This window comes from Rhincodon typus, chromosome 20 (genome assembly GCF_021869965.1).
Source record: "Rhincodon typus isolate 14 chromosome 20, sRhiTyp1.1, whole genome shotgun sequence".
Classification (NCBI taxonomy): Eukaryota; Metazoa; Chordata; class Chondrichthyes; order Orectolobiformes; family Rhincodontidae; genus Rhincodon; species Rhincodon typus.
Genome location: NC_063351.1, coordinates 20,728,346 through 20,753,775, shown reverse-complemented (window position 1 = coordinate 20,753,775; position 25,430 = coordinate 20,728,346). Strand labels below are relative to the sequence as shown.

Genomic DNA, 25,430 nt, shown 5'->3' with positions numbered 1-25,430 from the left:
ATTATTCTTACAGATAACTGAGATCTCCTTACAAATTTGTTTCTCAATTTCCTGCTGACTATTGAGGAGTCTATAGTACAATCCCAATAAGGTGATCATCTCTTTCTTATTTCTCAGTTCCACCCAAATAACTTCCCTGGACGTATTCCCAGGAATATCCTCCCTAAGCACAGTCTTAATGTTATCCTAATCAAAAATACCACTCCCCCTCCCCTCTTGATCCCCTTTCTATCCTTCTTCTAGCATCTATACCCTGGAACATTAAGCTGCCAGTCCTGTCCATCCCTGAGCCATGTCTCTGTAATTGCTATGATATCCCAGTCCCATGTTCCCAACCAGGCCCTGAGTTCATCTGCCTTACCTGTTAGGCCTCTTGCATTGAAATAAATGCAGCTTAATTTATCAGTCCTACCTCCTCCAATACTAATTAATTCTGAAGGGATGTGACTTCACATTTGTCAAAATTAAATTTTCATGGAGAGAGAAAGGTTGATGAGCAATAATTATGACTTACTATGACGTTAAAAATTCACTCACATATGCAGTTAAGTGTTGCAACCTCATGCCCTTTCATGAATCTTGAGTCTATCATTGAAGTACTGTTTTTGGAGCCTGTGGAGGACAGGATAACATGGATCACCAACTTGTGAATTTACACATTTAACTGTGTATGTGCTTACCAAAATGTTGCTGTATGATTGATTCCACAATAAAGCTGAACATTATTGCTTTATTATTGTTTCTCATGTAAAATCAGGGTCTATCCCTTTAAAATTCAATTCTTCTCAACTGATGATATTACATAGATTGTTTTATTTTAATTAATGATGAACGTTGTTGAAAGTTTATTAGAATCCTTCCAGATGCTCCTTCCTAATTGCACTGTTCTTAATATTTTATTTATATTTGTTTATTGTGACTTTTGAATTCCCAAATCATTGGGGGTAATTGCTGCACTGAATTAGCTGCTTCCAAATATTGTTCAATTTTAAATAATTGCATTGAACAAATTGGGCTTATATGGGTTATGGCGAGAATTGATGTAGCCTTGCACAAGAAGTGCAGTACATTACAGTAGTGAGGGTGTTGTTGTTGTGTGCTAGGTTTAGGTCAATGCAAGATTTAAAATATTGTTTTTCAGACTGAAGGGAAATATACAGTAGTGTTCCCCAGAGATTGCTATTAGGCTCTCAGCTCATTTTTGTGTGTGTGAGAGCACAACACCATATAGGTTGTGTTATGAAAAAGTATTCCAGACATCTGGATGAATAATATGGAGACTTGAGTTTGAATTACAACATTCCCAGTGAGGAATTTGAATAGTTAATATATAAGAGTGAATACAAGTCTCATATCATTTATGGTGACTCTGAAATAACTGAATAATTGTAACAACTAATCTAGTCCACTGTTATTCTTAAGGGAAGGACATCTGCTATCTTTTCTTGGTCTAACCTGTGGACATTTTCTAATTGGCCTGTTCATAAATGTTATTAACATCTCTGGACTTGGACCTGGGCCTCCTGGCTCAGAGGTAGAGGCACTACCACTGAATCACAAGAACATCTCCTGGACTGGCCTATACATAAACAGAAACCTGCAGTAATGTGCTTAATATAACCTACAAATTAGAAGGAACAGGCCAATCGATGACCTAGTGGTATTGTCACTGGATTAGTAATCCAAAGAAAAAATAAACAAAGAACTGCAGATGTTGGAAATCAGAAACAAATACAGAAAGTGCTGGAAAAACTCAGCAGGTCTGGCCGCGCCTGTACACAGACAAACAGAGTTAATGTTTCAGATGTAGGGACCCTTCTTGAGAACCTTCAGTTTTTCCAGCAATTTCTGTTTTAATAATCCAGAAATCCATCCATTCTGGGAACCTAGGTTCAAAACCCATTGTGCCAGACGGTGGAATTTGAATTAAGTGAAAAAACTGGAATTAAAAGTCAAATGATGACCATGATTGCCATAAAAAACTCCATGTTACAAATACTCTTTACCGAAGGAAACTACTTCCCTACATGGTTTGGCCTACATGTGATTCCATATCCACAGAAATGCACTGCTCTTCGTTGCCCTCTGAAACGGCCCAGAAAATCATTTAGTTGGATCATGCCTCCAGAAAGGAAAATAGGAATAAAACTTAATGGACCACCTGGCTTTCATTGACTCAGGCAACAGAAACAACAGCAGCAAACAAAGTCCTATCAACCCTGCAAAGTCCTCCTTACTAACATCTGAGGTCTAGTTCCAAAACTGGGAGATGTCTCACAGATTGGTCAAGCAACAGCCTGACATGTTATACTCACGCTGTCTTTCAGGCAAGGTGCCAGACACCATCATCGCCACCAACCCTGGCTATGTCCAGTCCCACCAGCAGCCCAGAGCAAGGAAAGGTGTCAGCACAGTGGTACACATTCAGGAGGGAGTGTTGCTCGAAGTCTTCCATATTGACTCTGGACCCCATGAAGTATCATGGCATCAAGTCAACCATGGGCAAGGAAACCTCCTACTGATGACCATGTATTGCATCCCCATAGCTGGTGAATTAGTCCTCCTCTGTGTTGAACAGCACTTGGAGGAAGCATTGATGCAGCATGTACCTGTGAGTGGGAGACTTCAAGAATGGCTTGGCATCACCAGTACTGACCGGGCTGATGGATCAAGATCTGGAAGGTATCCAAGTTTGGGCTGTCAAGTGCCAATTAAAATTCACATCACACAATTGCCAGGCAATGACCATCTCTAACAGGAAAGAATCTAACTATCGTCTTTGAAATTTAGTGGCATCACCATTACTGAATTCCCTACTGTCAACATTTTGGGGTTACGTATGACCGGAAACTGAACTGGGCTAAGTGTACAAGTACTCTTGTATTGTAGTGGTAGAGTCCCTGCCTCTGTGTCAGGAGGCCCGGTTCAGTGCCATCTGCCCCAGAGATGTGTAATAACGTCTCTGAACAGGTCCATTAGAATTACCAATAAGTTCTTCTGGCAATAACAATATGTCAGAGTTTAGGAGTTCTGCAGAGAGTAACTCCCCTCCTGACTCCTCAAAGCCTGTCCGTCATCCACAAGGCACAAGTCAGGAGTGCAATGGAATACTTCCCACTTGCCTGATGGGTGCAGCTCCAAGCTTGACACTATCCAGGATAAAGCAGCCCAGTCAATTGGCACAATATCCAGAAACATCTACTCCCTTCACCACCGATACTCAGTATCATCAGTGGGTATTATTATCAAGATGCCCAACAGAAATTCACTAGGTTCCTTAGACAGCACCTTCTAAATCCACAACCACTAGTATTTAGAAGGACACGGACAGCAGATATGTGAGAACACCACTACCATCAAGTTCCTATCCAAGCTACATCTGACTTGGAAATATATCACCATTCCTTCAGTGTCACTGCATCAAAATCCAGAAATTCCCTTCCTAACGGGTCTACCAACATCAAATCACCTGCAGCAGTTCAAGAAGGCAGCTCACCATCACCTTTGTGAGGGCAAGTAGAGACCAAATCTCAAGACACGGTCCATGGCCCATCAAAGATATGGCTATGAGTACCTGCATGGATCCCAGTTATGCCTGTCTCTTTGTGGACTGCATGGATTATTCCTTGTTCCATTCCTCCTTGGGCCCCAACCCACAACTCTTTCACTGACCGATCAATGCTGTCATTGGTGCTGCTTCCTGTTCTCATCAGGACTGGAAGAGTTTGTCAGTTTGGCTTCCAATTTCCATCCTTCTCTCACCTTCACCTGGTCCATTTCTGACTCTTCCCTTCCTTTTTGTGCCTTTACTGTTTGTATTTCCACAAGTGGGTTGTCCGCTATCAAACCAGCAACTGTCACAGTTACCTTGATGACATCTTCTCACACCATGAGCTTACATGGATGCTCATAGCATCCATTACTTGCCTTTTTTACTACAAGTGAGGCGGTATCCCAAGCGAGTGAGTAGGTAGTGCAGAAGGGAAGATCACCACCTCATTCAACAGGACCTACCTGTTGGCAAAGCAGGATGCCAAACTTCTCTTTTCTTTGCCATGTCTGGAGCGAATGTCAGGAGCCATTCACTTAGCCAGACTGACAGTGCTTATCCAGTTGCACAAAAAGATGGCACAACTGCAAGGAATGCCAGTCAATTCTGAGATGTTCCATCTACAGTGAATGGTAGGCTGAGGATAGAACGGGATGAGAGGGACACTACAGGGGCAGGCTTGATTGTTCATCTGGTGAATTTGCTAGGATATATAGAGAGGGACCCACAGTGAAAATCCCCCCAAAAATCTCAACGCAACCAGCACTTAGCCAAATACACGTAAGAATGAGCCTATTATTTCAGTGTGCTCCTCATGACAACCTAAATTGACCACATTTCTTAGAAAGTTCGATATTCTGTGCGTTATCTTTTTGCTGTTGCATCTTGATCATATTTTAGTTTTAGTAGTTATTCTGAATTTTATTGTAATGATAAGAGTGTAAGAAATCAGTGAGCAAGGAAGAGCCATGCAGTCCATTAATCTATTCGAAGTCTATCATGGAGTCTCATCTTCATAGTCATTCACCTATTGATAGGCTAAGTCCAAATAAACTAAGTTAAACAGAATGCATGTAGCATACGGTAGGGTGTATTGGTCTGCAAAATCAATGCCATCAATGGATGTCAAGCCACATTGTAAGCAAAATAAGCATTAATTATGTAGTCAATGCCAAGGGTGGTTTAGTTTCCATAATATGGTAACTGTTTCCAGATAATACATTTGTTTAAAATAGCTATGTTCATCTTTTTTCTATGCTGCTGCTTTGCTTTCATTACAGGGGCACATTAATATACACATTGTGGACTTTTCTGTAGATATCTAATAAAAAGTGTTTCACATGAAATACATCAGAAACTAGTGTATTTTGTGAGGTTAAAAATCAGTGAGAAAGTTAGTATCAGATAAAGTTACAATATGTATAATTCAGTCAGAGATGACATACATATGCTGAGAACAGCTCCAAGAGCGATGAAAATATCTTTATAGTTCATGAAAAGTAATGTTTCAATTCATATTGCTTTCTATAATTAATATACATTTAATCATTGATTATTTTAGTAGCATAAAAAATTATCAAATTAATTTTTATGACTTGTATTGAATTAGAAAATATTGAGCCTGGCCTTTAGCTTGCAACTCATGTTACATTCCTTTCAAATTAAAGATTTTTGAACAGTTTATCAAAGCAAGAATAAAAGAAGAATATAAGGAGAAAAAGAACAAACTTCTTCAGGCCAAAGAAGAATTTAGAAAACTTCTAGAAGAATCCAAACTCACTCCCAGGTATGTTATTTCTAAATGCCATATACAGAAATGGTAATTTAAATTTCTTAGTTAAACTATGAATTATCTCTTCCACCAGGAAAGAAGTTATTGTTTTCCTAAATGAACTAACATCTTGCTTTCAGGAAGATAATATGATAGATAGTTTGAAATATAATTGAATATTGTATTGATGATTAAAGGTAATCAAAGTCTTTGACAATTAGTTCAACCTCAAAACTATTAAAATTTGTGAAAGGGCAAGATTTAACAGAAGAGGTCAGCATCCAGGGGAATCCTTAATTGTTCCTTATTAATGATCTCAGCAGATTAGTGGAGGCATACACTTGTGATGACTCCAAATCAGAATTCACAAGAGACAGAATTGTTTTAGAAATTGCTGATGAGTCTTTGTCAGATTTATTGTGGTTAAAAAAAAGTCCCTGACCTCGAGAGAGCCATGCAGATGGTGGTAAAGCCGAAACCTGGAAGCAATACAGAACAATCCTCAGTGGAGAGGATCAACCTTGGCACAGTAGATCAGAACAGTCTATTCAATTCTCGTGGTACAAAACCACAAACTAATGAGCTGACATACTTTACAGCATTCGGAGCCTCCCATCAATGTAAACTGAACTAACAATGGGTTCTTAATGAAATTAGAATCTGCTACACCACCAGAACATTCTCATCAGCATGTTACATTGTTAAATTCCAAATCTCATGCATGTTGTCTCTTTGTTGGGTGTGAACTTTGACGGGCTCACTGGGCTCATTATGGAGTAATCCCTGCCCCCAGCCCACGCACAGAAATCAAGGCAGAGGCAGGATGACACCCTGTAGTTGGCATTAATTACCTACTTAAGGGTGTAAATTGGCACTGGTGGACAGGACATCGACACCAGCCGTTAGTAAAATTGCGCAGGAGTTAGGAGTGGGTGGATAAGTGGCAAGTAAGCATCTGCTGAATTTACTGTGCTCACTTGCATTTCACACACGCTAGCTGGAGAGCACATGAACTCCATCTTGAGGATTTCCATTGCCAACTATAAGATTAGATAGATGCTTCAAATCATGCCCGTTCCCTGTACTGTGCATTTGTGATGTCTGCAAAAGTCAGTTTGCATTGGCAAGCCTACACTTCCAATAAAACGGAATTTATCTTTATATTCAACAACTAAGGTATTAGACCCCAGTGAACAATGTTACAAATACACAGAAGTGGTCGGGGATACCCCCACTGAACTTGCAGAAAAAGTTCAGGTTGACAGAACAAACTACAGTCTGAGATTTAGGATAATTGAAGGAAAACATATGCAAAAGCAAAAATGGATAAGTAGATTAGACATCATACATTATTCAACATCCAAAAAAAGCCTTGTTTTATTTTGTAACAGGCCTACTTCATTTCAACCAGGAGATGATTCAGTTGTCAGCTGCATCTGCCAACTCTTGAGAAACAAACCTCACTTTTGATGGTTCAGCCATTAAAGATAGTGGCTCATAGCAGGAAAGCTGACGTTTTAAGGGTCCCAACCCGAAATGTCAGCTTTCCTGCTCCTCTGATGCTGCCTGGCCTGCTGTGTTCCTCCAGCTCCACACTGTGTTATCTCTGACTCCAGCATCTGCAGTTCTTAACTATCTCGATCGGCCTTGCAGCTGTAACCCTAAAACATTAGGGTTTTGTCTTCACTCTGCTCACAATCACATGGTGCATTTCTTTGCATATAAGTTTGAGCTGATTCACATGATGTTACATTACTAAGATCTGGCTACAGTTAAACAGAAGAATAAAATATTAGATTAATCAAGGAATATACTTTGTGTGATTACAACTTAACTAAGTTAATCAAGAAATGTTAATTTTCCTACTAATCCTACACTAAATTCTATTTAAAAAGATCCAATCCACTCTTAAAGATTTAAAAATCTCGTCATGGGAAATTGAACTGTGTGATGCTGCTGGTGGTGTCATGACAGAAACCCTAAATGCCATGCTTCCAACCACTTTCAGCACAGACTCCACATGCTGTGATAGGAACTCATACACAAGTACCACAAGTGCACTGGAAGCTTAACAACTGATCCCATCATGAGATTAGTCAGCTGTTCCAGCTGATTTCATTCACACTTCAGAAAATTGGTCTGTGCTTGTGTACTGAATGTTTGTGTTAATCACTCATCCCCAAACAGGCATTCAATAGCATGATTGACCCCTGACTAGTGTTATTTAAAGGTTTGTCATTAACTTGCAGGTGAGCTTGTTTTGACTTAGCTCTGCTCTGGCAAAGGCTTTGGAAGAGCTGCCCGTCACTTGTCATTGGAGCCTTTCTTGTGAGCTGCTGAATGCATTCAAGGAGACCAGAGAATTCGGTCACCCGACTCTGATGCAGCGGTATCTCTGGGTCTGCAATAAGATTGAGAATTAGAGAGGAGGATGCAGAGAGGGGAATGTTGACAGAATGAGAGAATGTTGAAGCCTCTACATATATCGACCAATGGTTTTTCAGAATACACTTATCTCCATCTAATCCAAGAGAAGCAGAGATGACACAAGTTCAGCAAAGATCAAGATGGCCACAGAACTGCACTATCACTGTAAACATTAGCTACAACCTTGCATCAGGGCCAGTAGCCATAGAGGCCAATGTGATATTTAACTTCTATGCATTTGGATCTCTTCAGATGGGCATGATCAACATATCTAACGTTTCCCAATACACTGTCCACCTATCCATTCAGTGGGTGATAGAGGTCTGCTACACCAGGAGAAGTGAATCTTTCATTTTTTCCAACAACAGGAAGAAACAGAATGAGAGTGTGTGGCTTTGGCAAGACATCTGGATTCCTGTAATGCAGACTGTTAATGTCTGCGCAGATGTGATCCTGTAGCCTTCTCCATCCCTCTCCTTCTCATTTCCGCCAATGGGGAAAAGTATAGGAACCAAAACCAATATGCAGAGTATTTTATACTGGTGAATGTCTGCTATTCTGGCAGAAGCCACATTTTCTTCATGTTAAGGCAGTCAGGCAGTCCATTGTGCTTGCACCTCTAAGAACAACCAGTGTGTAGCTGCTTGGGAACAAAGACTACACCCTTTGCATATGGATGATGCAAACATGATGATAGCAGTGTGAACTTGCGTGACAGCAAGTGTAGATCGCCTGAGCTCCTTTTAAACGTCTAGTGTAACACTGAGATATTGGCTATATCATAGGATGTCCTCATGTGGTCTGAAGGAGTTAGCCATCACCTCCACAGTGGTCTCCAAGATTTGGACAGTCTCCATGATGTGTTGCATCTAGAATCCTCCATGCTTCTTGGTAAGGTCAAGAGGCTGAGACAAAAACAGAAATTGCTGGAGGAACTCAGCATGTCTGGCAGCATCTGTTGGGAGAGAAACAGAGTTAATGCTTTGAGTTCAGTGATTTCTCTGTCTTTCAAATCTTTAGCATCTGCAGTTCTTTGTTTGATTTTAGTGACAAGAGGTTGGTTAGCATGCCGGCTAATGCTTCAAGAATCTTGCTGAGCATCGTCATCAGCTTTCTTCCCTGTTTCAGTCCTCTTCTGAGTCACTTGCAACAGTATATATGTATGTTCTTGGTTTCTGGGGTGCTCTCCTTTCTAATGGTCTGGCTGCAGCCCACTCAGGCCTGGTGATTTACCAGGTGTACATGCTAACTCTGGAGTAGTCTCAGTGGCAGCATGTGTTGAACCAAGTGGCAGTACATCTTCCTTAGAAGTCTGGTGCAGCTCTCTCTATCTCTCTTCCTCCTGGAGCTGTTGTGGCTGACCAAGTATCAGTACCTTGGAACCTGAAAGGTTTAAATCAGAAAGTGAATTCTGGGTGGGGGAGAAAGAGTTGAGGTGTAAAGCAAAAGGCCTACGATAACAGTAACTGAGTTTGATATGATGCTATACGGCTGGAAGAGATTGAGGTGAGAGTTAGAAGGAATATATGAGACAAGAATACACTATCACCCTGAATATAAGTGATGCCAAGTACTAATGGCTTTATTGCAGCTGGCCCCAAAATACAGAACACTATTTTCTCCTCTCGTGCTGCTTTTGTTAGTATGGCCTCTGGGAAGATACCAGATTGATGATATTTGGCTCTCCTTATGAATCCAAATGTTTCATTTAAAACAATTGATTTTCCATGCCATTACATATTACTGGTCATGGATAAATGTAACCTTCACGGATTTGGATCAAAGACCAAGAGATCATTGAATCAGGGCATGCTGATGTATTTCAGCCCTGTTTCAGTGCCATGCATTCTGTCTTTAACAGTATATGTTCTGATTTTACATTATTATTTATGGATTAATAGGAAACGTAAAGCGTGTTAAGCATTTGAGTTTCTATCCATTTTCAGCTGAGGAGCTGTCAGAAACATAACAATGGTGCTATAATGTCAGGAAGGATAGAGTAGTTACTGTATAGCATGTTGGCCAGGGCAGCTACTATTATAAATATAGAAATCAGAATTTATGGTGCATAAAGTTGTTATGAATGTGTGACAAAACTTACAGGAACAATAGGAATTAAAGGCATATAGAGAGGAGGTGTACATAGATGGAACATTTTCTATTGTAGTGCTGTAGGACATATAATACCCCCTTGATATATGATGATATCCTCACTGCAAGTTTAAAATTAGTGATTAATCACTGCAGGATGATCAGAAATGAATCCTTAATAGATTATACAGTTGTAATCAAAGCATTCCAAGATGTTATGCTTGCTTTAATGACATTCTGCATGTCATTATAATGCAAGTGTACATGATATTTGCAAAACAAAATCAATAAATCAATCGTTTGCCTCTGTTTTACATTCTCAGGAAATCTAATGCAAAGCTACACAGCAGATTTAGCTCTCGGAGACCTGAGCTGACAAATACTATATTCATGATGAAGATTAAGTTTATGAAGCTGGTTGAAGATGGTTAATGATCTAATTGCTGCTTCCTACAATTTAGATTTTTTTTTAATATTTGGGGCATTTCAAACTCTGGACTGCATTGAAACTAATTAGAATGTATCATCATGTTTCCTCTTATATGTGATGGTATGCGTGAATTAAGTTCACTGTACAGTGTTCGAGAAAATAATGATTTAATTTTGTGCCTGAAGTGTTCACATAAAAATATCCTGTACCATTGCATGAATAATTTGTGCTTGGAGCAACAACAAAACAACATTATGGGTTTTGTTACACATGACAAATCTATAGGCTTTAGGGGTTCTTCTTTCTCAATAAAATATATTCTAAGTGCAAAATAGTGTACACAAAAGAGAAGAACGTGTTTACCTTTCTTAGAAAAACAGAGAGGCATGCTCTCTAATCAGATTATGTTGTACCCTTTCAGCTTCTGATTGGCAAAAGTATCTCAGCCCTGCTAATCTGTTTGTAAAACTTGATAAATTCACCTTTGTTCATTATTCAATGCTGTTACAGATATTTTCTAAACCACCTGTTAGGAGATGGTATTATCCATCACAACAGGTGGGACTTTACCCCAGGCCTCCTAGCTCAGAGGTCGGATCACCACCACTACACCACAAGAGCTGCCAATTCAGTTATAGAGCATTTTGTCAAATGAATAATGATTGTACAAAATAAAGCACTCCCTCTAAATATTTAATCAAATGAAGAGAAAACATGCATGAAATTTAGAATTTAAGCATGTACCATGTGCAATGAGAGTGTTCTGGTGGTGTACTATATTCTATTTTCATTGAGCAACCGTTGTGAATTCAGTTTACATAGATGGTGAGACCGGCATTGATGGTTTTTGTTTAACTTGTGCATTTTCCATTCTGAGCTCAATATTTGATGACTGTTGGTGCTCAACAGGACACTCTCCATAATTCAATATTAATTTACGTCAACTTAGCATACTCATTCTGAGAGTTCTGAGTGAATTGTATAGGAAATGCAAATTCTCACACTGATTCAGGAGATGTTCTCCTGCGATGAATTGAAGGAAAGCTGCTTATGTTTAATAAAATCAGAAGTAGCTGGAAAAACTCAGCAGGTCAGGCAGCATCTGTGGCTAGAAAGCAGAGTTAATGTTTTGGGTCCAGGTACTCTTACTCATAAATTTCCTATAGTGTGGGGACAGGCCATTCGGCCCCACAAGTCCACACCAACTCCCCAAAAAACATCCCACCCAAACTCACCCGTCTACCCTATCCCTGAAACCCTGCATTTCCCATGGCTAACCCACCTAATCTACATATCCCTGAACACTATGGGCAATTTAGCATAGTCAATCCACCTAAAGTGCACATCTTTTGACTGTGGGAGGAAACCGGAGCACCTACAGGAAACCCACGCAGACACAGGGAGAATGTGCAAACTCCACACAGACAGTCGCCTGAGGGTGGAATGGAAACCAGGTCTCTGGTGTTTTGAGGCAGCAGTATTAACCACTCAGCCACCATGCTACCCTGTTCTGAAGAAGAGTCACTGGACCTGAAACATTAACTCTGCTTTCTCTCCACAGATGCTGCCAAACCTGTTTAGTTTTTCCAGAATTTCTGATTTTGTTTCTGATTTCCAGCATTCATACTGCTTTGTGTGTTTTTGCTTGCTACTTATGATTACTTTGGTTTGCAAATGTCCTTTTTATGAAATTATCCACCCAAAGAAGAAAATTGATGCATTTCCCAGTGCTCATCGTGGTAAATACAATATTTTTAAAGTAATGAAATACAGTTAAAGAAAATTGCACCTGATAGAATGCTGTTAAATTATATGGAGAAACTGTTCCAGTTAAACTTCAGGAGAGTGCACTGCACTTAACAGAGCATGAATGATTTATCCATATAATCTGGTAAGCAATAAAAGTGATGAAGTGACGATTGTTTAGCTCTTTCTGCTGGATATTTTATATTTTATTTGTTCGTGGGAATTGGTATTGCTAGCAAGGTCACCACTTGTTCCTCATCTTTAATTGTCCTATGAGCAGTTGAAAGTCAACTGCATTCCTGTGTGTCTAAAAGCACGTGTAGGCTTGACCAATTTCATTCTTAAACATGAGTGAACCAGATAGGTTTTTACAACAATCAATGATAGTTTAATGCTGACCAATATTGATACCAGTTTTCAACTCCGGATCTTTCAAATTAATTAGAATTATATAATTTAAATTCCAGCAACTGCCATTGAGTGACTTGAATCTTTTGTCCGCAGAGGATTAGGCTTGGTTACCATGCCCATCTCCCTAAATCCCAAGAAATTAGATTGACGAATGTTCCCCTGCACCAGAACTGGTAAACTTGAGGCACACCCTCTATGGAGGTATGCAGCCTACGTTTCAATGAGACGGCAAATTGTGGACACTAGGTCAACAAAGTGTAATTGACTTTATGCCCACTCTGTTGCAGTCAGCTACCCATGGATGGTGATTAGGAGGGTTTGGGCAATTATGATTGAGCTGAGTGGGGCCATAAATTCGCCTTCTGTGCGACAATGGGAGCTGAGAGAATTATTGCCCAATATAGTGGATAGCATGCTTCCAGCTCTGATTAATTCCTAGCACAAGTTATGCATCCGATAAATACTTTTGGGGATGTTTTGTTCTTGTAATCAGCACAATTTCATCATTTTATGCTGGAGAGTTTGCAGCTGCGTTAATTGAGATATTTAGGACTGCCTTAAGGATTTTTTTAAAATTAAAAATGAATTTGTGTTTTTATAACATCTTTCAGGATCCAGGATGTCCCAAAGCACTGCATTGCTAATGCCACACTTGTGTTTTGATTTACATCAAGCACTGTCTTACAAACAGCAATGAGATAGGTAACCAGATAATGTGTTTTTATAATACTGACTTAGGGATAACTGTTGCATGCAATACCATTTCTGTTATTCAGTGCAGCACATCCTTGGTAATACACAGAAGTGTCAACCTGGATTGCGTGCTCATGAAGTTGGATTGGGACGTGAACTTTCAACTTTCTGTATGTAATCTTTTTTATATTCACTTGTGGGATGTGAGCGTTGCTGACTGGCCAGCATTTGTTGCCTGTCCCTAGTTCCCCTTGAGAAGGTGATGGTAAGCTTCCTTCTTGCACTGCTGTAGTCCACATGCTATAAGTTGACCCATAATGTCCTTAGGGCGGAATTTCCAGGATTTTGACTCAGTCACACTGAAAGATCAGAGATATATTTCCAAGTTGGGATTGTGAGTGGCTTGGAGGTGGTGTTCCCATATATCTGCTGCCCTTGTCCTTCTAGATGGAAGCGGTTGTGGTTTTGGAAAGTGCTGTCTAAGGATTTTTGATGAATTTCTGTGGTGCATCTTGTAGATAGTGCACATTGCTGCTACCGAACATCAGTGGTGGGGGAATGCATGCTTGTGGATATGGTGCCACCGAAGCAGGCTGCTTTGTCCTGGTTGACATCGAGTTTTTTGAGTGTTGTTAGAGCTGCACCTATCCAGGCAAGTGGGAAGCATTGCATCACACTCCTGACACGTGCCTTGTAGATTGTGGACAGGCTTTGGGGAATCAGGAGGAGAGTTACTTGCTGGTATTCCTAGCCTCTGACCTGCTCTTTGTTTATTTTGTGATGATACTATGACTCTAACAGGTGCCTTTTGTCCTTTTTTTTGTGAAGAAATGTTGATACAAAGGCGACGATCAGTCTGCTCCCAAGCCAATAAAGTAAACAGGTTGTGAGGCCTTGGGTTTTTTTTTAAAGTTGGAGCAATATAAGCAGCCTGAATGGGTGGAGTCAAGCTCCCACAGAACCAGGATTTTTTTTTTTAGTTTTAACCTTCAGTAGCAGTTGCTGGGATCTTGAAGCTGGATGTGGAAGCTCTTATTCCTCTCTCTGTTACAGCTAAAAGCTGGGGTTTTGTTCCTGCTGTTAGAATTGCATGTGAGACAATCTATTTTACTGAATTTGCCTTTGGGATGTTACTATATTGGAACAATTAATTAGTAGTGGTTAATATATATATATATATTATTTTATTAAGCATTTCGATAGGGTTACAGTTAAGCTAATTCCTTTCTTTTATTTTTATATTGTCTGTATTTTAACAGTAGTGTAAGAATAAAGTGTGTTTTACTTAAAGTCGAGTAGTTTCACCAATCAACTTGCATCTGGACTGCAACGCCTTACACTTACATTTAAAATAAGAAAAAGTTAAGGTCTGGGCTACCTTCTTAATATAATTTGAGGGGGTTTGGTCTGGTCCATAATGTTTGGTGACTGAGGTGACCACTGTCACCTGATCCTTGGATGGTAGTCTCCTTGAGAAGGTTGCACATGTCAGCAACCTTCCTGATGCACTCGTGCTCAGTAATGGCCAAGAGGATTATCCTCTGCCTATGTACCCTGCATTGTGATTATCGCCTCCTGCAATCCTTATGTTCTGTGCAGTGGCTGCAGGTTGTGGAGAATACTGCTTCAGTGTTGTTCTTCCAGGCTCCCATTCTACTGTGAAGGCTGACAACTGGGAAGTGCTCATCAAAGGCAAAATACTCTAAGGGAGCAACAATGACCTTGAAAGTCCTTGAAATCACCCCCAAAGCAGTGCCTGCCTACTCTCAGAACAGGTTTTGTTAGCAAAAGCCTTCCACGTAAGCAAGGAAGCATTTTTCTATATTCAAAGCCTTTCTTGCCTATCAATTTCTCAACCCTGTTAATTTCTGTTATCCTCTGCCTTGTTATCCCAGGTGAGTTCCATGAGCCTGGGAAACCTGTACACACATAACAGTTGAAGTCAGAATTCTGAGTTAGTTAGTATATTTAAATAGCAGACCATTCTGTCCCACAGGATTTCCCATCTGCTGAAGAATAGGCTCAGATTAATATGTCAGTGAGTTCCTGCTGCTCCCAAACATGCTGGGAGTTTCAGCTGTTTTGACCTGCTGTCAACTCACTCATGCTGTCAGGTTAAAATTCCTGCCATTAGGCCTACATTATAACTCACTCCCACTGCAATGGAAACTTAATAGGCTGAATTGAATATGATCAGTTTCAAGTAATATGAATATCAGGAAATACTTGATTCTGACTGCATTCTGATTTTGAAATCAGTAGTTTGTAACTTATAGTAATGAACGTACCACTGTCCTTGCAAGGCATTTAAACAAACAAAATAAAGCTCATCTTATTACGTGCAAACACTTCATATACACAATGAAATGTCTCCATAAACCAGAGACAAATGCATTGGAACTTTTTTCACAAGGGAAACTGCACAATACTTGAAACACTTGAATTATTAAATAGAAATTAGTATGATGTTACTTTGAGAAAACCATTGAATAAAGTTACAGTCACGTCCTTTGCTTCATTGTGATAACCTGACTCAGTACCTAACATATTGAGTATAAAATGCGAGATTGAATATTTGCTTCTCTTGCTCCTATGTATCATATATTTGAGTGCTAAAACTAAATGGCAAGATAAAATCAGAAAGTCAGCTGATGCATAGGGACAGAAGATATAGGGGCAGTATTAGGCCATTTGGCCCATCAAAGTCTGTTCCACCATTCAATCATGGCTGATATGGTCCTCACTCCCATTTTCCTGCCTTCTCCCCGTAATTCTTCAACCAATTACCAATTAAAAATCTGTCTAACTTTTCCTTAAATTTACTCACTGTCCCAGCATCCACCGCAATTTGGGATAGCCAATTCCACAGATGGACAACCCTTTGGGAGAAGTAGTTTCTCCTCAACTGTGTTTTAAATTTGCTACCCATTATCCTAATACTATGACTCCTCATCCTAGAATGCCCCACAAGAGGAAGCATCTGCTCTACGTCAATTTTATCTATACCTTTTATCACCATGAATACTTCAATTTGATCTCCCCTCATACTTCTAAATTCCAGGCAGTGTAGGCCTAAACTGTTCAATCTCTCTTCATACGACAAACCCCTCATCTCTGGGATCAATTTAGTGAACCTCTTCTCTACTGCTTCCAATGCCACTACATTTTTCCTCAATTATAGGGATCTAAACTGTGCACAATACTCCAGGTGTAGTCTCATCAATGCCTTATATAGTTGCAACAATACTTCCTTACCTTTATATTCTATTCCTTTAGCTATAAAAGTCAATGTTCCATTCTCTTTTTTTATTATCTGCTGTACCTGCATGCTAGTTTTCTGTGACTCATGAACAAGGACACCCAGATCCCACTGCACTGAAGCATGCTGAAATCTCTCCCATTTAGGTAATATGTCGCCTTCCCATTTTTCCAACCAAAATACATGACCTCACACTTATCTACATTAAACTCCATCACCACATTCTGGCCCACTCTCCTTACCTATCTATATCCATTTGCATGGTTCTTATTTCCTCATTGCAATTTACCATCCCGCTTATTTTTGTGTCATCTGCAAATTTGGTGATAGAGCCTTCTATCCCTCTTTCCAAGTCATTAATGTAGATTGTAAATAGCTGGGGTCCAAGGACTAAATGGTGTGGCACCCCACTTGTTACTTCTTGCTATCCAGAAAAAAACTCATTTATCCCAACTCTCTGTCTTCTGTCATCAGCCAGTCACCTATCCAAACTAATAAATTACCCCAATCCCATATGATCCAACCTTGTGAATTAACCTTTTGCGCAGCACCTTATCAAACGCCTTCCAGAAGTCCAGATGTATTAGATGTACATATGTTATATGTTATAGGTAATGTGGTGAAAAATTAATCTAGTTTTCTCTTACTCATTCTGTCATTTGGTTCAGTAGCCCATCCCCAACATTCAACATGAACACAATGTTCATGCTCTTGAAAAATGATTTTGGGTTGCAAAGCCAAAACTAATTTTGTCTTGCTACCTTGTTTATATCTTGATTAGTATTGCTCAATGCTGCATTTTGATGTGGGTTTTACAAATGTGTGTTGACAATGGGGAAGTTGATAGCCCAGTAGAATTATTGTTACACCAGTAATGAAGAGAGTGAGTAATATTTTGGGGACCTGGTTTCAAAACCAAGTTCATGGCAGATGGTGGAATTTGAATTCAATAAAAATCTTGATTTTCAGGAAAGAACCATCTCATTCATTAATGTCTTTTAGCTTGCCAAATGTCTCCCATCATCCAAACAGCATAGCCTACTAGTTTGATCACAAAGGGCCCATTTTGCAGCTGAAAACATTTGCTGTAGAGTTCATGAATGCTGATTCCACGTCTTAAATCCATCTCATCTTATATTGGTCCAGGCTACTCAATAGGTGGCCAGGACATAGTCTGGAAACTGCTATTAGAAACACTGCATGTATAAATCCACAGAATGATGTAAAAAGGTTTGCTCCTCTGGATGCAAACAACCTTGAAAGCTCTCTACCAAGCCCAGTTCTAGTCTGGCTTGACAGGTTGCTGCCTTCCCAGCAGGGATTCAGAGTTGTCCAATCTATTCATTCAGAACTATGTAAGTACACAGAAATCTCCCACCACAAATATTAACAACCACACCATGTGTAAGGATACTGCTGTGTATGTGAGAAGGCAAAGTCTTCGGTAAGGTTTTTTGCAGCTACAACAGTTACTTTATTCTCCATCTGAGGTTCTCTGTTCTTTGCCTTTAAGAATCATAATTAACAGACCCTCTCGTTGCCTCAATGCATGTAAATAATGCCCTGCGTGAGTAAGAAATGCCTTTGGTTTTTGCAATCACAGGGAACGTCAAATTCCAATGTTTGTTCTTCTTGATATGCAAAGACAGTACAGAAATGTTTTATGTGAAGATTTTTTATAAATAAAGTACATTTTTACAACTAAAAGTTACAGTTATATCATCATGAAGCAGTTTTGGATTACAATGAAATTACTTGGACATACAAATCTTTAACGAACAATCAACAAAGTCTCATCATTTATTGAATCAAATGCTTTGGTCGGTTCATTGAATACAATGAAGAATTCTAGTACTGTTCTTGACACTTTTGAATTTACTTGTTAGCAAAGACCATAGAAGCCTGGACACAGCTTTGTTTAACATGGGGACTTTGTGGTGTTGTCATTGTCTACATGGTCTTGAGGGTAGATGATCAGATTTTAGTGATCTGTCAAGCCACAATGATTGTTTCCACCTTTCTCCGCAGCCTTCCCGCGTGTGGTGAGACACATAGTCTTGCTTCACTTGTTTTTCTGTTGGTGACATTTTTGATATTTGGAAAGATTACCTTGCAACTACATCTCAGTCAAAGTTGCTGGATTGTAACCCGATTACTTATTTCTGCTGTTATTTCATCTACAGTCATTCCTCCATATGTGCAAAGGTTCCGATTCTGAGAAATCCTGCGAATGATGAAATTTGACAGTGTGGAGCCCGGTAAAAATAGATTAAAAATCCCAGATACATGAGTTTGCCCGTGGATGTTGAATTTTGTTGCTACTTTGGCATGGATAGACAAATTCACAAGTTGTGAACTCGCAGATGCCCAGTGTTTACTGCATATCATTACAATGCCTTGTATAGTCAGATTTGGCACCACTAATTTTAACATTACTATTCTTTATTCATATAGCTTTAATCACCACAGTCCTATAACCATTATTAAACTCTGTGACCCCCATTCCCGACCAATTTTCTTGATTTTACTTAGGTCACTATTCTACAGCCTTCACTGTGTATCCTTGCTGAACTGTCTCTCCTGCTATTAGTTTAAAGCCCCAACTACTGCACTAGTTGTTTGATTTGTTAGGATATTGATCCCAGCCTGCTTTTAGGGGATTCCATCTTCTAGAATAGCTTCCTCTTTCTCACTGTGAACAGTGCCCCTTTTATTGGCATCTTGTGCAACATTGAAAGTGTATAATTCTAGCTACTTTGCTCTGCACAAATTGGTTTCTACATTTCCTGCATTACAACTGTGACAACATTTCAAAGGTGTTTTTGAGGGATTTGTGCCAAATGCAGGCAAATGGGACTAATTTTACTTGGGAAACTTGGTCAGCATGGACACATTGGACCAAAGGGTCTGTTTCTGTGCTGTATGACTCTGTGACAATATAATATTAAGAACCTTTTACACTCTAATACGCAATACATCTAAAATAATTGTTAGGCTGAAAGTATCTAACAGGTTCTTTAAGGTTTGAACAACAACAAGAAGACGTGCATTTTGATTCATAGCAAATAATCTAATTAGTGTGTACATGAACTAATGAGCGAATCTATTTACTTGAACTACTTTATACATATGCAAACTAGTGGGTCTCACTGTCTTGTCTTCATGCTGGGGACATTGGACTGCTGACACTTGGAGCTCTGTCTCAAATTCCAAGTCCTCAATCTGAAGAACCCAGTCTGATTGAGAAAGTCCAACAAGTGGAACAGAGTCCCTGACATTAATCGTATTCTGGGTACTTGCTGTATCACCACTTCATAGTCCTTTCAATACTTTTCTAAACATTCCATTATGCAGAAAATAAGTTTGAAGCATCTCATAGCCTCCATGTTAAATACATTAAAAAATGATTTCCATAGACAATCAAGGTCATGCAGTTACCTACCAACCAAAACAGGCTTTTTTTAATATTAGGCCTATTTACATGTCGTTTTCCACTTTGCTTCAATTGATTGTCCAATTAACCCTTAATGGTCTGGTTTGAAGATATAATTTTTAAGCCCAACGCTACAACTAGGTGCAATGTTTGCCCACGCAGTAGCTATGCCTTTAAAGATTAAAGGTAAATATTTGTGCCATGTCAGAATCTGTGTTCCATGGTAACAGTCAGCTATTCAATATCATTGGCAATGCTACTGCTGTCTGCTTCATCATTAAGACATTGCAGCTCAAAGTGTAACTCAAAAGTGCAACTTGACGGACTAGGTGTTATTTGTTGTAAATGATTGGTAACAAGCTCCTCCTAGTCATTAATGTCAATTCTGCCGTGGTTCAAAGAGAGAATGTGTGTCTTTAAAGGGTGGCTTGCAAATCTGATGCAGAGCAAACAATGATACTGCAGTCATCAGCAAACTGGAGGTCATGTCTAACTATGGTAGTCAGTTGGTTTTGGCACAGAGACAACCAAGGTTGAAGAGTTTTCCATCTGGGTAGTAATTAGAACTGACACAGTTTGATCTCTTCAATTCTGTGTACAAGAAACTGAGACTGTTCTTGAACTGCTAAACAAAAACTTAATATCAATCTAATTATCAGCCAAATTTTCCACTTTCTATTTATGTTGACCACTTCCATTTGCTGGAAACCACTCCCATAAAAAGTCCACCATAACAAGGAGATCCAATACCCAATCAGCTGCTATTTGAATCTTTTCTTTGACCTATGGCAGTGAGTGTTTGACAACAAAGATTTCCCAAGTCAACAAATGTCCTTGTATATAGAGCATTTTGGTGCTGCATCAAGACTTGGGCTATGATTCAGCAACAAATAATCTACAATGTTCTGTCAATAATGCCTCCAGCCTATCCTTCTGATTCAATGGAAGGAACATTGAGCAAAGCGTCTTTCTTGACCTTGAGTGACTAGCCATTAGTATGGGGGCTTTTGCATAGTTTTTCTTGATCATGATCTGGATTTAGAAGGAGTCTGTTTCAGGTCTCCATTCAAGGCTGTTGAAGTTGTATCATCATAAAGCATTTGCAGTCCAAGCCTGGATTATTACCAGGTCTTGCTACATTTGGAAATGGACTGTGTCAGTACTTGAAGCATCAGGGATATTTACAAAAGCAGAAATTGCTGGAAAAGCTCAGATCATGCAGCATCTGTGGAGAGAATGCAGAATTGATATTTCAAGCTCATTGACCCTTCTTCAGGACTGATTGTAGCTGGGAAAAGATGGTATTTATGCTAAATGCCAAAGGTGAGGAGGGAGGAATGGTCAGGGGAAGGAATTGAATAATAGGTGGAGATGGAGCCCAGAGAGAGAACATTATTAGTTGGACAAACAAAGGAATGTGTAACGGTGACCTGAGGAGTAAGAAAAGTTGCTGATCGGACAGTCAGTAGGTGAAAATAGATTGACTGTGATGAAAGCAGCCCATGTGATGATAAAGCTTGGGGTGAAGGCATGGAGAAAGAACATGGAATGTAATTTGCATTCAATCAATTGAAAACTAGTGACCATGCAGTTATTATTGATTGCTATAAAAAAAACCCACCTGGTTTGATAATGTCCTTTGTTTCAGGAAATAAATCTGCCATTTTACCTGGTCTGGTCTACACATGACTCCTGACCCACATCCATATATTTGACACTTAACTGTTCTCAAGGCAATTAAGAATAGGAAACAAATGCTGTCCTCACTAGTGATGACACATCTCAGGGTAGAATAAAAGAAGACTAATAGCTTTGAAGATCTCAATTGGAATATCATGGAAGCTATTGATGTTATCGTTTCTAATCTGTCTGATTGTTTGTTGCAGTCCTCCCATTTATAGTAGTTCACCCATAAATCCTGTTGCTGGGTAATGAGGATAGCTTGGAGAATAACAGCTGCCACAAAGAGTTCACAGTTGTGTAGTTGTTGAATTTTTTTTTTCTCCAGCAGTGACAGATGGCATTACTATCCTGGTGGTGACATGCATCAACTGTTCTTTTTGGCACATTATGTTGATTTCACCATCATTATGGTTAATGTAGATTATAGCAAACCAACTTCAATTTCTCTGTATTTAGTTCCATGTTTATTACTTTGTTTAACCAGGCTACTCAGCCTTGCTTAGTTTCAGTACAAGCTGTTTGATGCTGAAGGTCACAAAAGATTATGTGTTCATTCATTCCTAAGTCTGCTCCTTTCCCTTTAAAGCCTTTGTTTTTGACATGACAGCTGCATTATTTTCCCCCTATTTATCATTATAAATTTCAATGGAACTCAAAGTCCTCTTGGTTGAAAGAAACAGTAATTTTGTTGTATGAGCCTGGAGTTTGGCATACAATTTACTTATCAGGGTTAAATTCCATCTGACACTGATTTGCCTGTCTGACCTATCCACTTATATCCTCGTGTGACTGAAGACTGTCTTCCTCGCTGTCAACCACCCTGCCAATCTGTGTCATCTGCAAACTTACCTATCATCTCTGCAAACTGCCCCACCCTCATTCTCATCCTATTGCAAACAATACTTTGAGTCACAGTTCTTCACTCGGGAGGAGAATGATGTGGGTAAAAAGTTGAGAAGGTGGACCATGAGGTTCTTGAATAGATTGATACGGGGAGTGAGATGGTATTGAAGGTTTTGGCGAGTTTAAAAATGGATAAATCTCAGGGCCAGAAGATTGGTAGCCCAGGCTGCTATGGAGGACGAGGGAGAAAATCACAGGGGCCCTGACCAACACTTTTAATTCCTCCGTGGCTACAGGCAAGGTGCCAGAGGGCTGGAGGATGGCTAATGTGATTCCACTCTTCAAGAAGGGTGATAAAGATAAACACAGGAGTAACAGGCCAGTGAGTCTCACATCAGTGGAATGGAAACTATTAGAGAGAATTCTGAAGGAGAGAATTAAACTCCATTTAGAGAAGCAAGGTTTGATCAGGGACGATCAATATGGCTTTATCAGAAGGAGGTCATGCCTAAAAAACTCTGGATGAATTTTTTGTAAAGGACCAAGAGTGTACATGAGAGTAGGGCAGTTGATGTAGCTCATATGGATTTCAGCAAAGCCTTTGAGACGGTCTCACATAGGATACTGAAAATGAAGGTAAAAGCTCAGGGGATTCAGGGTATTTTGGCAAATGTGTTCCAAAATTGGCTTAGTGGCAGGAAGCTGTTTGTGTGACTGGAGACCAGCATCCAGTAATGTACCACAGAGATTGATGCTGAGTCCCTTATTGTTTGTGATATATATAAGCAGAAGGATACAGAACTAATCCTTATAACTTTGAAGTCACCAGATCCTGTAGGCAATATGTGTTTCGCTGTATCCTTGAATTGAGATTTTTAAGAAGCAGAACTTGAGTTATTTTTTCAGCAGTAGCAGTGGGTCCGTTTGCTGCTCTGGAGTAGTTAGAAAGTCTTGGTGATGAATTTAGCCTTGGGCAGAGAAAAAAAAGTTAATTACAGAACTGAAACTCAGGAGAAATATCCAAGACAGATTCAATTCTGAAAAGAAAATGAACGTGGCTGCATTAAATTTCCCAGATCATGGAAAGACTATTATCCAATAAGCTGCCTGATTTATAACATTCACAATTTAAGTCATTCAAAGAGGCTACAACAATTTGCATTATTACAGCACTTTTAACATGGTAACATGTCCCAGGGTATTTCCCAGGAGGCTATTGAACAGAATGAGATGCTGCAGTAAATTATTAGGACAGAGGTCGGTTTCACACAAAGTCATCAAAGAGCAGATGAAGCTAGAGAGGTCAGAATTCCAAAGCTATGGTAGCTGAAGACACGAGACCAGGTCCATCAATAGGAAAATAATTGTTGCCATGTGAAGGAGGCTGAAGACAGGAATTGTGTGTTGAGATCATGCAGAAGTCCCAACACTAGATGGTTTTGATGTAGATCACTCTGCCAGAATTGTCCTGGAAGTTGAATCTTCCAATGGACAATTACCTGGAAACTGTTCCCAGTTCTGAGTTTGAGTTGGAGCTTTTGGATTGTTCCAACCGATTTACCTAGTAGTGAGCTAGGAAAGGTTGGAGGAATTAATCCTGCAGTAACTCCTAGCTAACTATAAAACTGCCCCCACCCCCAACTACCCCTACCAAGCTTGACTGTGGACCCAGGACCATTGCCAACTCTTCCTCACTGGACCTGAGACCTGTCTCCTCCAGACATGACCCGTGACCCTAGCCTGACTCCTCAAGAAACCGAAACCACTGACTGACTCTCCTTGACTCCACTGGAGCTGACAACCCCCATCCCAACCCCTTTATTCCCTCCCAACCAACCTGACAAGACCTGACACACGCCACATTCCCAACACCCCCCACAACCCCAATCCCCACAACAAACTCATCCTTCTCAACCAGGTGAATTAACAAAGGTATAGATTAGATTACCATCAGAAAATGATCTGAGGCAGGGGTATGGATGTATGACATTAGAAAGGCAGATGTATGTGGTCTTGATTCTGTAACAGGTGTGTGGCTGGAAGCTCATCGCAGCGTCAAATGGAAGGTGAAGTTGCAAATGTTTTGGTTTAGCTTCAGGCAGTAACTTGGGAGAAGGATGGTGTTTCTGAATGGGGAATGGACTTATGCCATGCACTGAAGACAGTGGCTTTGATTATTGGAGGAAATTTCAGCTCGTCAGGATTGACTTGCAGATGAGTGGTGACAAAAATTACAGGCAGCAGCAGAATTGCAAGAGGCGACAATGAGGTCCAGCTAGGTGTCATCAATATACATGTGGAACTTTGTGTGTTTTCCAATAGCGTCATGAAACAGCTGTGTTTAAATGAGAAGGAAGAGGAAAGCAAAGACAGATCCTTGGAAGACTCAAGAGGTAACCAGGCAGAACCGTGGAGAGGCACATACGCAGAATTCTTGGCACATTTCGATAAATAAGAATGGAAATAGTCAAATGGATTCCCAATAGCTGGATGGTGAGGGAGTGCATTAGAGGAGGATGATGTAGTCAACCATTTCGAAACCTGCAAATAGTTCGGCAGAAGGAAGAGATACACAAAGGCACACAAAATGGTACCAGGTCACATGACCAAGACTGCTCTGTAAATCATTATGAGATGGCTGACCTTGGACTTCAATTCTACTTACCTGCCTGATCCCCATATTCATAGATTCTTTAAAAGACCACAAATCTATCCATCTCAACCTTAAATATATTCAATTAAAAAGCATTATTACCCACATCACTACCTTGCACTACGGCCTTGTCTTTTCTCCTTGACTTTCCAAATTTTACCCCATCTACTCTCCCCCTCCTGCTTCCCCACCCCGCTAATTCATTTAAAACTTCTCAACAGTTATATGACTTGCCAGGACACTGCTCCCAGTGCAGTTCAGATGAAGACCATACCAATGGTACAGGTCCCTCTGTTCCCAGTACTGATGATAGTGTATCATGAAGAGAAACTCATTTCATACATACCAATCTTTGAACCATACATTCACCTGCTGATCTGATTTACCATATAAAATTTTGCTCAATGCTCAGGTATTAACGAAGAGATTGTTATTTTGGT

General features: G+C 39.9%; 1 protein-coding gene across 1 annotated transcript in view; it reads left to right on the top strand.

Annotated features, from left to right (window-relative positions):
- Positions 1-25,430, top strand: part of tcerg1l (transcription elongation regulator 1 like) — a 132,588-nt gene that overhangs the window by 28,301 nt on the left and 78,857 nt on the right. Inside the window, exon 3 of the mRNA XM_020528762.2 lies at positions 5,218-5,336. Coding sequence (XP_020384351.2) covers positions 5,218-5,336 — 119 coding nt within the window. The remainder of the gene's footprint in view (positions 1-5,217; positions 5,337-25,430) is intronic.